The 14,139-nt window shown below is 50.3% G+C and overlaps 8 protein-coding genes across 8 annotated transcripts in view; 4 read left to right on the top strand and 4 right to left on the bottom strand.

Moving 5' to 3' along the window:
- The window catches only part of PPTG_23412 (hypothetical protein), a gene marked incomplete at both ends in the record, with an annotated part of 4,113 nt that extends 2,875 nt beyond the window's left edge, over positions 1-1,238 (top strand). Inside the window, 4 exons of the mRNA XM_008910402.1 lie at positions 154-419; positions 482-774; positions 839-1,037; positions 1,112-1,238. Of these exons, the coding sequence (XP_008908650.1) occupies positions 154-419; positions 482-774; positions 839-1,037; positions 1,112-1,238 (885 nt within the window). The remainder of the gene's footprint in view (positions 1-153; positions 420-481; positions 775-838; positions 1,038-1,111) is intronic.
- Positions 1,239-3,452: 2,214 nt separating this feature from the next.
- PPTG_13928 (hypothetical protein) lies at positions 3,453-4,249 on the top strand (the record flags this gene model as incomplete). The annotated part of the gene is made up of 2 exons (XM_008910401.1): positions 3,453-3,665; positions 3,854-4,249. 2 exons carry the CDS (start codon positions 3,453-3,455, stop codon positions 4,247-4,249), a joined length of 609 nt encoding a protein of 202 aa, XP_008908649.1.
- A 281-nt stretch (positions 4,250-4,530) lies between these two features.
- PPTG_13927 (hypothetical protein) lies at positions 4,531-5,232 on the bottom strand (the record flags this gene model as incomplete). The annotated part of the gene is made up of 1 exon (XM_008910400.1): positions 4,531-5,232. One exon carries the CDS (start codon positions 5,230-5,232, stop codon positions 4,531-4,533), a length of 702 nt encoding a protein of 233 aa, XP_008908648.1.
- Positions 5,233-5,431: 199 nt separating this feature from the next.
- On the bottom strand, positions 5,432-5,668 carry PPTG_13926 (hypothetical protein; the record flags this gene model as incomplete). The annotated part of the gene is made up of 1 exon (XM_008910399.1): positions 5,432-5,668. One exon carries the CDS (start codon positions 5,666-5,668, stop codon positions 5,432-5,434), a length of 237 nt encoding a protein of 78 aa, XP_008908647.1.
- Positions 5,669-6,057: 389 nt separating this feature from the next.
- Positions 6,058-9,959, top strand: PPTG_13925 (hypothetical protein). The gene has a single exon (XM_008910397.1). The coding sequence runs from the start codon at positions 6,106-6,108 to the stop codon at positions 7,513-7,515; it is 1,410 nt and encodes a 469-aa protein (XP_008908645.1). The 5' UTR covers positions 6,058-6,105; the 3' UTR covers positions 7,516-9,959.
- Positions 7,509-9,889, bottom strand: PPTG_13924 (hypothetical protein). The gene has a single exon (XM_008910398.1). It carries the CDS (start codon positions 9,840-9,842, stop codon positions 7,584-7,586), a length of 2,259 nt encoding a protein of 752 aa, XP_008908646.1. The 5' UTR covers positions 9,843-9,889; the 3' UTR covers positions 7,509-7,583.
- A 40-nt stretch (positions 9,960-9,999) lies between the features above and the next one.
- On the top strand, positions 10,000-13,487 carry PPTG_13923 (hypothetical protein). Its single transcript, XM_008910396.1, has one exon. It carries the CDS (start codon positions 10,041-10,043, stop codon positions 12,066-12,068), a length of 2,028 nt encoding a protein of 675 aa, XP_008908644.1. The 5' UTR covers positions 10,000-10,040; the 3' UTR covers positions 12,069-13,487.
- Positions 12,488-14,042, bottom strand: PPTG_13922 (hypothetical protein; the record flags this gene model as incomplete). The annotated part of the gene is made up of 2 exons (XM_008910395.1): positions 12,488-12,556; positions 12,621-14,042. The coding sequence occupies 2 exons, from the start codon at positions 14,040-14,042 to the stop codon at positions 12,488-12,490; spliced, it is 1,491 nt and encodes a 496-aa protein (XP_008908643.1).
- Between the last annotated feature and the right edge of the window lie 97 nt (positions 14,043-14,139).

Below are 14,139 nucleotides of genomic sequence, written 5' to 3'. Positions count from 1 at the left end.
TAATGCAAACTATAAGTCACCTATAGTAAAGCTATGTAGATATGCAATGATTGGCTCCTAGAGCCTCTGGTACCATGTACCAGGTATTACAAGAGTGACTGGTCACTCTTCATGTAACTCGGGTACACTGGGTGTTCGTACCTCGTTACACAGCACAAAGCTAAAGCGCATCGAGACGCGATGGTACGGATACTATGTGTTTTTGGCAAGACAATTGACCGGGTTGCTTTCCTGGTCAGCGACAATTGCTCCCTGAACAAAAAGTTAGCTCGCCTGCTTGGCGTACCGCTAGTCGGGTGCGCCAGCCACAGGTTGAACCTGGCTGTGACACTTGTGACGGCAAGCTTGGAAAGTGTGCTCGTCAAAACCCAAGGACTGATGGTGAGACTCCGTACGCTGAACGAATCGGCCAAGCTTCGGTAAGTTTTTTTTTTATTTTTTTAATCTCTAACATTTTACATTTTTTTTGAATATTTTTAAGATTCAAGACAAAACTTCGCCCGGTACTTCGTCAAGACACCAGAAGGGGTTCAACCTTTAAAATGCTTCACCATTATTTTGATCTTCTCGAATTTATCGACCGTGACGACGAGAATCTGGCTGAGTTCATCCCCTCCGCGAGTGAAAACAAGAAATTGAAGGTGCTGTTGACGACACTGGAACTGATTCAGTCGGTTTCAATGCAGCTGCAGTCCGATGGTGTGACGCTATGGGAGATTTGCGTTCTATTCGACGCATTGCTCAAGGAAATGCCCGCTTTAAAGCGATACTTGGGTACGTTGTTGCATTTTATATTCCACGTTTTATTCGACCAATTTTTCCTGCAATTTCAACTTAGGTGCTACAGGATCAATCGTCGCCAGCCCTGACTTTGAGTCAGCCTGCGTCAAAATTCAGTCGGACAAACAGAACCCTATTAGCCGCCAGGAGAAAGCGGCTTGCCAACGTTTCCTGCGAGAGCCCCAGAACGAAGTGAATCTGCAAGGATCGTCGCAACAAGGTTTCGCAGCATCAGTCCTTAAAAAAGCTCGACTGGAGTCAGCGAAAAAAACGCGTACAAACTCGTCCACGCGATCCCTCCCACATCCAACCTTGCTGAACGTTTGTTTAGCGTTGCTCGCGCGACTTACGGTCTTGATCTGCACTCTTTGTTGCCCATCTCGCTGGAAATGGTGTTATGTCTGAGAGTTAACGAGTGTTACTGGGGTGCTGAAACTATTCATCAATGCCTCGACTAATTTAACCAAAGATCAATTCCCCATTATCCCATTAATGACAATAATGCATAATCGACTGGTTTGGTTTGTATATGCATTATGCATGGGTAGCTCAAAAAACGAAATGTGATTAATGCAAGCCTCCAAGGAGACGCCTCAGCTGGAGACAGTTTCGCCGGAATTACCGTCTCCCGTGTCCAGAGGGAGGCGGTTTTACCGGGATTACCGTCTCCGTCCCCAATTCTCCTAAGATGGAGATGAAATCGCAATCTCCCGAGATTGAGATCCTTTCTGTAGCCGTCAATTACACGTAATCTTCTTCCGAACAAGAAAGGCAACAAAACTCGTCATTTCTCCTTTTTTGATTGGTCAAAATGCCTTTACCTCCCATTATTTTGTTACTGGCGATCTACCACAAACGTCACTAAAACTGCGCCAAAGAAGGATCTTTTCTCGCAGTAAATTGCCACCAGGATACGTCACCGTTGAACTCATAGTTTGTCTACGAGGCGTTGCGCCTTTCCGAGCGCTAGAAGGATACAGCACAAGCATATCCCCAGGCCAAGCTTAATTTCTAGAAGAGCGTGAGTCTGTAGCATGCTTACTACTTCATAATAACAGCGCTCCATTTCTCAATTTGCCGCGGATTTCGCGATCAGCAGACCGACGGTTTGAGTCTCCAGCATAATAATGCATCCGCTCCCCCCAGGCATCCGCGATGCTATAAACTCTTTCGAGCCACCCGATGGATTTATCGTTCTTCCTCCAAGACGAATCGAAAAATCCATATTTTTTTCTTATGGGATTCGTCTAGTCAAAGCCCCTGAGTGCCCGTCAGTGGAGGCCGAAATTTCTTCGCCGGCTATTTGGATGTGCTTGACCGGCGATATTTGCCGAGAGAGTGGGGTAACATTTCCGTGGCAAGACATCAGCAGCCACCAAACACCTAAAAAAAGCCCACGATGTCACCTCAAAGCGAACTGAAGCCTGCCAAGAAAAGCGACGGTCCCGTGACGAAGAACTCGATCGTGTTCGTAGCTCGCAGTTATTTCGCGACGACCCCGCACGAGTTTATGTTCTCATGGAAACGCTGCGCATCGTTAACAATAATCTTCCCTATCACCTCGGAGAATATGATGTATCTATCTCAATTCGTGAGCTCGTCTTTAAGGACGGAATGCAAGCCGCAATTAATGGAAAGATCGTCAGTCATTGTATAGTGGAGTTGTATGCATCGACTAAGAGAGTGATCGAGCTAATCCTAGTCGCGGTTCGCATAAGCAGCGCTCCCAATTTTTTTAGCGTCGTAGCCGAGTTTTGGACTTCGAAAGTACAGACTACAAAGTATTTCGGATTGCGGCTTTATTTTATCGACGAAACCTTCAGGCTGAAGTCGATACTCCTCGGAACGCGACACATCGAGCCACAGTACGGTGAGCGCAAAGGCGGTATCCGTGGTCCATTTCAGCGCTGGGTTGATGAAATCCTTCGCGATTTTGGGCTGTCGCGTCGAGACTTGTTTGGCGCCACATCAGACGCTGGGTCCGACGTAAAATGTATGATGCGAGAAGGTCTAAAGCTAAGCTGGCAATGGTGTATACCTCACATGACCAACGCGGATACTAAAGTTGCATGTGGTATGGAGGCGGACGCCTCCAAATCTAAAAACCCCGCCATGACAGATTTGATTCGCCGCATCGAAAAGACCGTATACACAGTCCAGCACGTTGAAGTTATGGGGGCACTATTTGAAGAGCTATGCGTCTTTGGAAAAAGCAAAAAATCTCCCCATCTGCTGCTGGACTATCGAGTACATCGGGTTTTGGGACTTACACGTGTAATTAGACGCATTATTGACCTTTGGGAGCATCTAGTTACGTGGTACACTGAGAGACTTGACAAGGCGCGGAGTGAACGTGCCCGTCTTCCTGCCGGATTTTCCATTGGAGCGTGATTATCAGAACCTCATTCAAATTATGTCGATTTTCAACCTATCACTTCTGTGAACACTAAGGCCCAGGCTGAAAGTGCAAATCAAATTGATGTTCTATTGACTTTGTACAAGTTGCGCGTCACTGTCCTGGATTGCTCGAAAGAGCTTCGCGATTATCGCTCTACCAAAGAGCGCCGAATTTTCGGCCAGAGGATCTTACACTACTTGCATCCAACACACGCACGCTGGTTCACGACGCTTTTCACGAGCGGTTCTTCTCACGCTACACAGAACGAAAAAAAATGAATAAGTGTTCGTATGTGTTGGAGATGCAGCTCTTCCTGCGCCCCAACTTTAAAATTTTCGATGGATTTCTTAAGCGAATTATTCAGTTGTGCAATGCTGATTTGACCGGTGCTGCTACTGCAGCAGGAGACCAACACTTCACCAAGATTAGAAAGACGATCTACGACAAGGTCCGGTCAATTATGGTAGCTGTGGCTGCCCCAGGGGATGTAAGGCCACCACCACTAGTTCAAGAGTAGCCTCCTGCACCTTCAACGCTTTCTCCGAGGATCTTACGGAACTTTTTGCCGATATTATTGACGATGAACCCACCGAACCTGAAGCAGTCCAAGACCTTAATTCTACTCGCACCGACGAAGAGTTGGAGAGGTGGGAAACAACCTCTTGCTCTATTTAGACCAACGCAAGTCGCCCTGAGACCATACTAGAGTTCTGGGAGCGCCAAGCGGAGACTGGCACGTACAAGTTCCTTCCACTTGTAGCAAGGGTTTTGTTCGCAATCCCTTCATCTTCCGCTCAAATAGAGCGGGATTTTGGTATAGCAGGGCAGTTGGTAACTCCGCAGCGAGGCTCCATAGCACCTCAAAATGTGGATATGCCCGCATTTTTAAACTGCAATAGGCAGTTCGTGGATGTGACGCAGTGCCCAAAGATTCACCCACGAGATATCGACAAGTTTATCCCATCGAATGTCAATGTAGGAATGGAGGAAGACGACGGAGAGGGTTGTGAATTGTTGGGCGGGTACTTTTCGAGTGACGATGATGAAGATATCGACGACACGGTGGCGTAGACAACTGGATTTTAAGTATAAAAAATATGCATGTCATTACGCCTTAGTATCTCTTCTTCCTTGATTGCCTTGTCCAGTGCGCTTCACTATAATATTAGATTTAGCAACTCGCATGGTTAATCAACAACTCGGCCAGTCTTAGAGCCTCCTCCGCATTCTTTTTCTTCAAGATATTTCTTCAGAGTGGTTTGGCTGTTGGTTATTTGGTCGGGCTGTCATCTGAAGTGGAAGCCTCCGTGAGCTTGTTTGTGTTCGCGATCTGGTCTCCGTAGTTATGTCTTTTAGATAGCGAGACCAAGTGCAACAACGTTTTGTTGCTCGGATCGACGAATCGCTTGCAGATCGTGACTTGATTTGATTTCTAGTTGACTGGTCAACTTAGAACAGCGCACTGGTTTAAGTTGTTCGTGTGCGTCTTCGGCCAGTGTACCTCGATTACTTCGATCTAGTTTGGACACATCAATATTGCTGGTATACATCTCCTTCTCTTCATCCGATGACACCGAAGATGGATTAGTTGAGGTAGCCATCGAGGACGTGTTGAGGTTCATTGTGTTGGCTTCACCACACGATCGCTGCTCATGAACCGCTTTAATGGCATACTGCCCAGCACCTTGGCTTTTCACGTCTCTCCCCTTGGCCATTTGCTGGATAAGGAAAGATCGAAGACGTTCATGGACATGCAATAGAACCATAGCCACAGTCGTTTTCTTGAACTCTTCCATTGTTTGTAATAACCTCGTTTCTAATGTCTCGTGAGCGGCGTTCTCCTCTGCGTAGTGGCGTCGAGTGATCGACTTGGCTTCCTTTTCCGCAGTAGATTTTGCCTGCTCCATCTGTGTTGTATTATCCTTCTTAACAGCGTTAATTTGCTCTTTAACCGTTTTCAGGATTTCTTGACCTTGTGCTGCTATTGCGAGTCGGATTTCCACACTCACTTGTTCTGCATGAGCTTTCAGAACGTCCTGCATGCGCTGCTCCATGCTGGCGTGAAGCTGCGCTGGAAGGTCTCCGTCATTCGAACGTCAGCCGTATGTACATGCTGTACAGTATGAGCCTCAACAACAGCTCGCCCTTGAGCCTCAGCAACGTCGTTAGCTGCAGCAATTGCTGATTGTAGCTGTGCGCTAACATGCTGTTCAATAGCCATGGGGTCTATCTGAGTTTTACGAATCATTTCAGCTAACACCAGGCTCTTTGCTCGGCTTCGTAACGCGCTTGTTGAAAGCGAGACTCAGTGTACAGCTGCTGTTGCTGGGCTTGAAATTGCTGACTAGCGTGAAGCTGCCGCTGACACTCAGCGATATCTTGTGCTTGGGCTGATACGTGTGTGATCGCCATGCCTAGCCTGCGGTTGGTAACCCCGGCGCGTGAATCTTCGCCATACACCACGAGCCCTTCACTGTTCTTGGACGCCATCGCGAGAGAAGATTGCGTGACTTCTCGGTAAATCGTTATGTGCAGTCAGCTAAAACTTAGGAGCCCGGGTGGCATTTTACCCAATTGAGTATATACAGATATCATCCAACCCAGCGACAGAAAGGAAAGATCAAGGAGATCAAGGAGACTCTCTCTTATTAAGTTCGTCTCTCTTCACTTACATCTCCCTATTTTGGAGTGAGATCCGTCTCCGTCTCCTCTCCTTCTAGGCTTGGATTAATGCCATATTCGGGAACCCTGTCTCCGAGTGCATCTGGTCGGCCGATGTGTTCTTCGGGGCATGTTGAAGTTGAATTGTGTGCACCACTCAACGGGGCACGATTTCCTTCTTTTCAGCCAGTAAGAACAGCGAGGCCTTGTTGCGTCCAGTCCGAACTGTCTCCTCCACCCACTATCAAAGTCTCCAGAAGATCATCATGGCCGATCTGCCTCCAACTCCCGCCGTCGCCGCCGAGTCCACGCCGGAGACGCTTCTACCCGTCCCTGAGACGTCCATAACCCCTGCGAAATATGATGCCAATCCCTCTGACAAGAAAACTAGCGCGTGGAAGGAGCGCGGTAGCAGGAACTTGACGTATGACGAGCGTCGCGCCATGCTCGACTTCCTCCTAAAGCGACGCATCGAAGGCTCCACGAAGCTGATGCGGCACGCCGTCACAGATGCAGCGACCGAGTTCGGTGTGGACCGTCGCACAGTCTCGAGGCTATGGAAGCGCGCAGTGCAAAGCTTGGAGAACGGCGACGAGGTGTGTGACGTTGCGTCACGGAAGGTCGGACGCCGCGGCCGACGGAAACGCGACTGGTCAGCGGAATTGGAGCGTGTCAAGGAGATCCCATTGGCTCAGAGAGGCTCCATCCGCGCACTAGCCACAGCGGTCGGTATCCCCAAGACGACACTGTACGAACTCCTAAAGGAGGACGGGAATCCCTCCATTAACGCAATCAAGCCGTCGCTCACAGACAAGAATAAGCTCGAGCGTCTGCGCTATTGTGCCGATAAAGTACGGTCCAATGGACTATTCGACGACATGTACAACGTCGTGCATATCAATATGAAGTGGTTCTCGCTTCCAAGGGATAAAAAGACAAAGGTCATGTTCATGGCAGCTGTAGCACGTCCTCAATGGGACTCACAAAGGAACGAGTTCTTTGACGGTAAGATAGGCGTATGGCCATTTGTCCGAGATGAGATACAAGCGTGTATCCCCATGGAGGGCTCAGATATGAAGTCTGCACTGCAAGGAAGAACGTTTGTACCGTTGGAGACTGTGACCAAAGAGGACGTACAGCGCATGATCACAGAGATAATAGTCCCCACTATTCGACACAAAATGCCGGTACATTTAACTATCTACATCCAGCAAGACAGCGCCAAAATTCGCTGTTCTGGCGATGCCACATTTGCTGAAGAAGGTCGGAAGGAAGGCTGGAATATCCAGATGCAGAACCTCCCACCATATTCCCCGGACTTCACTGTGATGGACAGCGCTCTGTTCCGATTCGTTCAAGCAGCATTGAAAGCGTCACCGCCCCCTTTACTCAACACCTCGGTGTCAGGACTCACCGAGCTCGTGTCTTGTGTGGAGCGAGCGTTCTCAACACTGAAAAGTGACCAGATTAATGACGCTTTTCTGTCATTGCAAAAGGCGATGGAGTGTACGATGCGTGTTCAGGGCTCCAACACGTACGAACTAGGCCCCACTAGCAAGGAACAGCTCCAGTTCCAGGGCAGTCTACCTGTGAGTATACTATGCGATCCTGACGCACTGTTGGCATGCAGAGCAGCGCTGGACGAGAACACTGATGAGGCTCTAGAAACTCTCTAAAGGGAAGATAAAGCGAGCTAGCATGCGTTCATTGTGGTGAGTTTCTTTCTACTAGGGAAAGACTATTCTTAAGCGACGAACGGAGCGCCGAGGTTCCACGCGATGAAGGCAAATACCTCGGACGTCTCCTCGATGATCTTGGTGGTGGGTTTTCCAGCTCCATGGCCGGACTTGGTGTCAATACGAATGAGTAGAGGGTTCGTCTGCGTCTCCGAGTGTCCCAATTGATGCTGAAGTTCCGCAATGAGTTTGTATGAGTGCAGAGGCACCACACGATCGTCATGGTCGCCAGTAGTCAGCAGCACAGAAGGGAATCCACCACGCTCCGACAGCTTCTGCATGATGGGGCTATCGGCATGCGGCACGTTGTGCACGGGCGAATAGCGACGAATGTAGTGGAAGTCGTCAGCCACATCTGGATCACCGTAGTCCGTGCGCCAAGCGTGGCCGATAGTGAACTTGTGGAAGCGCAGCATGTCCATGACACCCACAGCGCCCACCACGCAACGATACAGATCAGGACGCTGGTTACTGGTAGCCGCCACTAGCAGCCCGCCGTTAGATCCGCCGTGGATCGCGATCTTTTCCGGATTCGTGTAGCCCTCCTTGATCAAGTACTCAGCTGCGCCGTGGAAATCATCGAACACGTTCTGCTTCTTATGCAGCATACCATCCTGGTGCCACTGCTCGCCGTACTCGCCACCACCACGTAAGTTAGGCAGCGCCAACATACCATTAAAGTGCTGCACGAACACGAGTCTCGAGACGCTAAAAGCAGGCGTAAGCGAGATGTTGAAGCCTCCGTAGCCATACAAATACACAGGCAACTCGCCGTTCTTCGGTGCGTTCTTGCGCTTTACAAGGAACATGGGGATCTTGGTGCCATCCTTGGACGGATAGAACACTTGCTCGGCCTCAAACTGACTCGGATCAAAATCTTTCACCTTCGTCTCCCGGAACAGCTCAGCTTCAGGTGCAGTTCCAGAAGTTACAGCCGCCTTGGACAGGTCGATACGGAAGATAGAACCCGGATACAGGAACGAGATGAAGTGGTAGAACAGCTCCGACTCGGTGCGTTTGCTAGCCACCCCCACAGTGCCTACACTAGGCAGAGGGATCTCGTACTGGAACACACCGTCTAGGTTGTACACATGCAGCTCGTTGTGCACATCCTTGACGAGCTGTACGACCAGCAAGTTCGGCGCCACAGGGTGCACACCTTCGATCACGATGGCGTCTGACTGTTCCGGGATCACTTCTTCCCACACTGGCGTGGCACTGAGTTTGGTACGCACCACACGCTCGCGGGGGGCGTCAGCATTGGTCTTGAAGTAGTAGTAGTCGCCGTCGTTCAAGATGTACGAGTACGCTGCGTCCATATTGTCCACCAGCTTCGTCACTGAGATCGTGGAGTCACTTGGGCCCTTCAGGAAGTTCTCAAAGTCACTCAAATCCGCGGCGTGGATCATATTGGCATTCTTGCAGCCATCTTGGACATACAGCAGCAGCTTCTTACCGTCGTCTGAGACCTCAGCACCGACGTTAAACGTTGGTTCAGTCGGGTATGCGTACACCAGTTTGTCTTCAGACTGCGGCGTGTGCAGCTTGTGGTACCAAAGCTGGTGGTTCATGTTGGAGTCCGTCTCGGTGCCTCTCTTGGGTCCCTCTGCATCGTCGTGCTTGTCGTCCTTCATCTTCTCCGGAGGAGGGTAGCGTGAGTAAAAGAACCCCTTGTCATCGTGTGTCCAGGAGATACTGGAGAACTTGACCCACTCCACTGTGTCGTCCAACATCTTGTTATTGTCGTGCACCGCCATGACCTTAATGGTCTGCCAATCTGAGCCGCCACGCGAAATACCGTGCGCGAAGAAGAGCTTGCCGTCCTGGAGTTTGGCCTCCGAGAACGCGCGACTGGATAGCGCGGCGGTACCGTCCTCTGCTAAAAGATTGGGGTCCAATAGCACGCGAGGTTCACTGTGCAGCTCGTCCTGGATGTACAGCACGCTCTGGTTCTGTAGTCCGTCGTTCTTGGAGAAGACGTACTTGCCTCCGTGTTTACGCGGAGCGGAGTATTTCTCATAGTTGAAAAGCTCCGTCATACGCGCCTTGGTTTCGGCCACGAACGGCATTTGGTTCAACACGCGCTGCGTCACTTCGTTCTGCTTGGTGACAAACTCACGCGTCTCGGGCGAGTCCGGGTCCTCAAGCCAGCGGTACGGATCCGCCACTTGCACACCATGCAGCGTCTCCACCAGATCGCCACGGCGCACGGCCGGGTACGTCAATTTCTCAGCTAGTAAACCTGCAGTCTTCATGGCCTTCTTCATCAGATCTTGCAATGAGGGGAGCAAATTGAAGAAGTACGTCACTATCAAACCTCGATTTAGCGTCACAGTAGGACGAATAGTCATTACTTGATTTTTGAATGTTTTTATTCAAGCCAAAATTTTTATGAAAATCTATGATCCATCATACTATATGACACAGATATGACCGATCCACTATACTTGTTCGCGTTTTGAAATATGTGGAACCAGGCGCTGCGGCGCGTCGTCCACGCCGAGGAGCAGCAGCAGGCGGAGCGTCGTCGACAGCAACTGGCACAAGCTGCTACCGCAGCGTGTTCTGCGTCGAACGCGACTTCTGCAAGCTCTGACGTCCCGATAGGAGCCGAGCAATCCGCAGCAGAAGGCAACAATTCCGTCCCCGCAGCTCCCTCTGACGCTAATGCAGCCCCAGAGCCCAACAATGATGCGCCATGCGTGGAAGACACAGAGGACGATGACGACTATCTTCAAAAGCACCTGCTCTCGCGGCCGACGTCGACCTGGAGTTGTCTCGAGGACACACAACAGGCCAACTGCTTGGCGCTCAACTCCTCACACACACTCGTGGCGGTGGGCGAGCGCGACGGCCGCGTGACCATTTGGGATAACACGACCATCCGCGTCATCACTCGCGAGCTGGACCCAACGCTTATTGCCGTGGAGTCTCCTACAGGCGAGACAGTCCATGGACAGGAGGAATCCACTACCAAGACCGACAATACGAAGAAGACAGATGCAGACGGATCAGTGGAGAACGATGACGCGTCAGTAGAAGATGACGACGAGGAGAGAACCGAAGATGCGTCAGTCGAAGAAGCCACAGAAGAAGACGAAGTAGACGAAGACAATAACGAGAGTGAAGAGACCAAGACAGAGGACGAAGCAGACACCTCAGGAGGTGGAGTTGTATTGACTCTGTCGGATCTTCGAGTAGTCAAGACAGCTCTCAAGGTGGTCTCTCAATGCGCGTGGTCATACAATTCCCATTGGCTGTTTGCAGGCTGCGAGGAGAAGTCTACACGTCGAGCGAGACTTTGTGTATGGAATGTTGAGGCTGCAACACTCGTATCAGCGTTCAGATTTGACGGAACAATCACAGCGTTGAGTGCACATCCAAGTGATCCCAAACTGGTGCTTGTGAGCTTCTGGAACTCTCGTCCAGTGCTATTGAATGTGGTAACTGGAGAGAAGTCAGAGCTTGAGAATGTTCCGCTGGAAAACACTGAAGTTGCTCAACCAACGCCTCAAAGTAACTCGCGACATCCAACGCTTGCGTCCTGTGCAAGATATGGTCGTTCTGGGACACGTATCTACTGTGCTACGTCGAAATCAACGCTGGCGATACTGGACGCGACGACTCTGCAGTGTCTGGACAGTCTCAAGCTCACCGTGCTCATCCAGTTCGTTGATTTGAGTGTCAACTTACGTGAAAATGCCATGCTACTCACGAGTTCCAAGGGAATCCACGAGTTCGTCATGGATCCCACTGATGCGACCGAAGAGCACCCGTTAGGACTGCGTGAAGTGGCTCTACACTCGACTGGAGCTGTACGTGCACCGTGGGCGGTGTGTTGCTTTAGTGGCGGCGAGGAGTTTGTGGTCGGGACGCCAGTGGTACGTCATCGTCACGTAGGAGAGAACGGGTTATTCACGTGGCATCGCGCGTCTGTTTTAAACAAGACAACAGCTCAGCACAACGTTGGAGTGAAGGATGGAGTGCTCGCATTAACGTGGGATCGGTCAAGACAAAGCGTGTTAGCTGTGTCTACCAGTGGAGCTCTGCATGTACTCGAGGAACAGTTCAGTACCACGTGGCCGGGGGCGATGTATCCTGCGGGCTTTCGACTCATCACGGACAACGAGCTGCATCTCGAGGTGTTTGATCGTGACGCACAAGAGCGGAAAGAAGAGAAGGAGAAGCTCACAGAAGCTGCGAGACAAGCGCCAGTTGACGTGTTCACTGTACAAAGTCCGTCTGTGGAGTTCCCTGTTGACGACGATGGCGTTGGCGTGAATGAATTCGAGAAACCGTGCTTTATCCCAGCCGTACCGATCGCTTATTACCATCGTCGACATCTGCATCAACTCCATGGAGTGCCATACAACGAGGAAAAACATTTCGGTCTTGGTCAAAGTGTGTTTGAGCCGCTGAAAGGTGCACTGGGGAAGCAGAAGAAGAGCAGTTCGCGGAAATCCAAGAGCAACAAGAAACGGCGACGCAGATAGGCCCAGGTAATGTCAAGTACGTTTATCCTTGTCTGTTTGTTTCTACTGCAGCGCTGCCTCGAGTCGTTGAAAGGATTGCGTCAGTGCACAGCTACGCAACGCATCAGCCTTTTTGGTTTTGAAGGAAGCAGCCCTGGAGTTTGTGCACTGCTCGTCTTGAATCTCTGTATCTTGATCAGACTCGTTGGACTGAAGACGTTCAATCACGGAGATTCGTGATATCTGGAGTGCTCGAACAGCTATCGAGTTAACCTTTAGGCGTCGATGCGCAGAGACTCCAGGTGAATTGACTGGACAAACTGGGCTGATAGTTAATGGGAGTTCGGGTTCGGAACGTTCCGAGCTTCGCAGACTTTCGGACTTTCGGGCTTGTTGCCTCACCGCTCGACTCCCTTCTCGTGATTTTCTTACTGTTTTATTCAGTTCAGGTGCTGCATCGCAAACTGGGATATCAAGGCAAACACAAGATGATGAAGTGGAGACGTGTCCTGCCCAACCACATCGAGAGCACGTCAATTTACTGCGTCGTTGAGCTGCCAGCGTTAGTCGTACGACATGCTCGGAGCCTTCAGTGAACTTCTTGCGTTGAGCTAATGCAGTGGCTCTCCGCAGCTCGAACCAAGCCTGCCGCTGTGCTATCCACTCCTGAAACAACTTCAATGACGCAGATTCCTGGGCCAGAACCATAAGCAACACTGTCGAGGGCAACGTGTACGCTCGTGCACCATTTGCTGATGTTACGGCACAATATCGTTCAAATGAGGTTGCCAGGCACAAGGTCTCCGATACCCCAACTGAATCATGAGTCTGTAGTAGTTCTAGTTCTAAATCTGCTTCTTGATTTATTCCATTGCGTAGAGATCCTAGAGTTAGTTGGCCAGAGACCACGATAAAAACTCGTACAGGTTGGCCAGGTGTGAAGAGATATTCTTCTTGTTCGATAGTAACAGGGTGTAAATGAGCAGCTAGAAAGCGTCGAGAGGAATCGGCCATAGATCGGAAGAGAAAAGTGTTGCGTAGGAAGATTTCTGCTTCTGGTGTAAAGGAGATCGGGAACGTTGGTAAACGTGTGATATGTCGACGCTGAAGCTGCTGAATGACGTGGTACGGCAAGCACAGGACGTGCGTAAGAGCATTTTCACGAAGTCCAAGGAGATTGCGCTGTCGTGCATTGCCCACTGTCGCGGTTGAGAGCTGGTAGTCAAATCCGAACGCTGCAGCATCAAGACCGAAGCAATCGCCTGCTGTAAGCTCTCGTAGATGTAGAAGTGGACCATCTCTAAAATCAGGCATTCCAGTGGGTATCTTCGGCAGAGTTGATGAAGTAGACGACTCTCGTAGAAGGACTGGTCGGAGCGAGAGATCACAATGGCCATTGAGAAGGAAATACACGTTTTCAGTACGTGTCGTACTCTGAACCACGATCGTCTCGCCTGGCGTTGCTGACAGCACAGTGGAGTATCGGAAGATAAGTCTCCAGGGCTCCTCACACTCAGCATTTTCGTCTTCTGTACAGTTATTCTCGTCGTTTTCATCAATTCTGTCGATAATGAGGGCATCCTCGTTCGCTGTCTCTGTATTGATCATACCCAGGGCTTGGAACGTGTTTAGGAGTTGTTGAAAATGCTGTGATAGCCACTGCCGGAAACCTGCCACAACTCTCGGGTTTTCTCGTTGTTTGTTACTAGTCTCCGGGTTCTGTAGCAGCAAATTGAAGCTTTCGGACCGACTGAAAGGGTCAAAAGCGACGGACTCGTGCACCGCACGACCTCGATAAGGAGGGTTTCCTCTAATAATTGATCCGCGTAGTCCAGTAGGTGGAACGGCATTGAACTCCTTTCGTTCTGCAAGGGCAAGTGAAGAAGGTAAAGAGACTGCGCGAGGCCTGGGTAGCAGTACAGGCGCCAACTCGTGTGTCTTCAAGCGATATCGACTTGAAGGCGTTGTCGTGGCTGATCGGACATCATCTGACATGGGCACCACGTGGGAAGTGATCGAGATAGAGAAGTTCTATCCTTAAAAAATCTTAATTAGAGCACTGAAATGCTCGCTATTTATATGTTAAGAGAAG

The sequence above is a fragment of the Phytophthora parasitica genome, assembly GCF_000247585.1.
Source record: "Phytophthora parasitica INRA-310 unplaced genomic scaffold supercont2.37, whole genome shotgun sequence".
NCBI lineage: Eukaryota > Oomycota > Peronosporomycetes > Peronosporales > Peronosporaceae > Phytophthora > Phytophthora nicotianae.
This window is presented reverse-complemented; position numbering and strand designations above follow the sequence as displayed.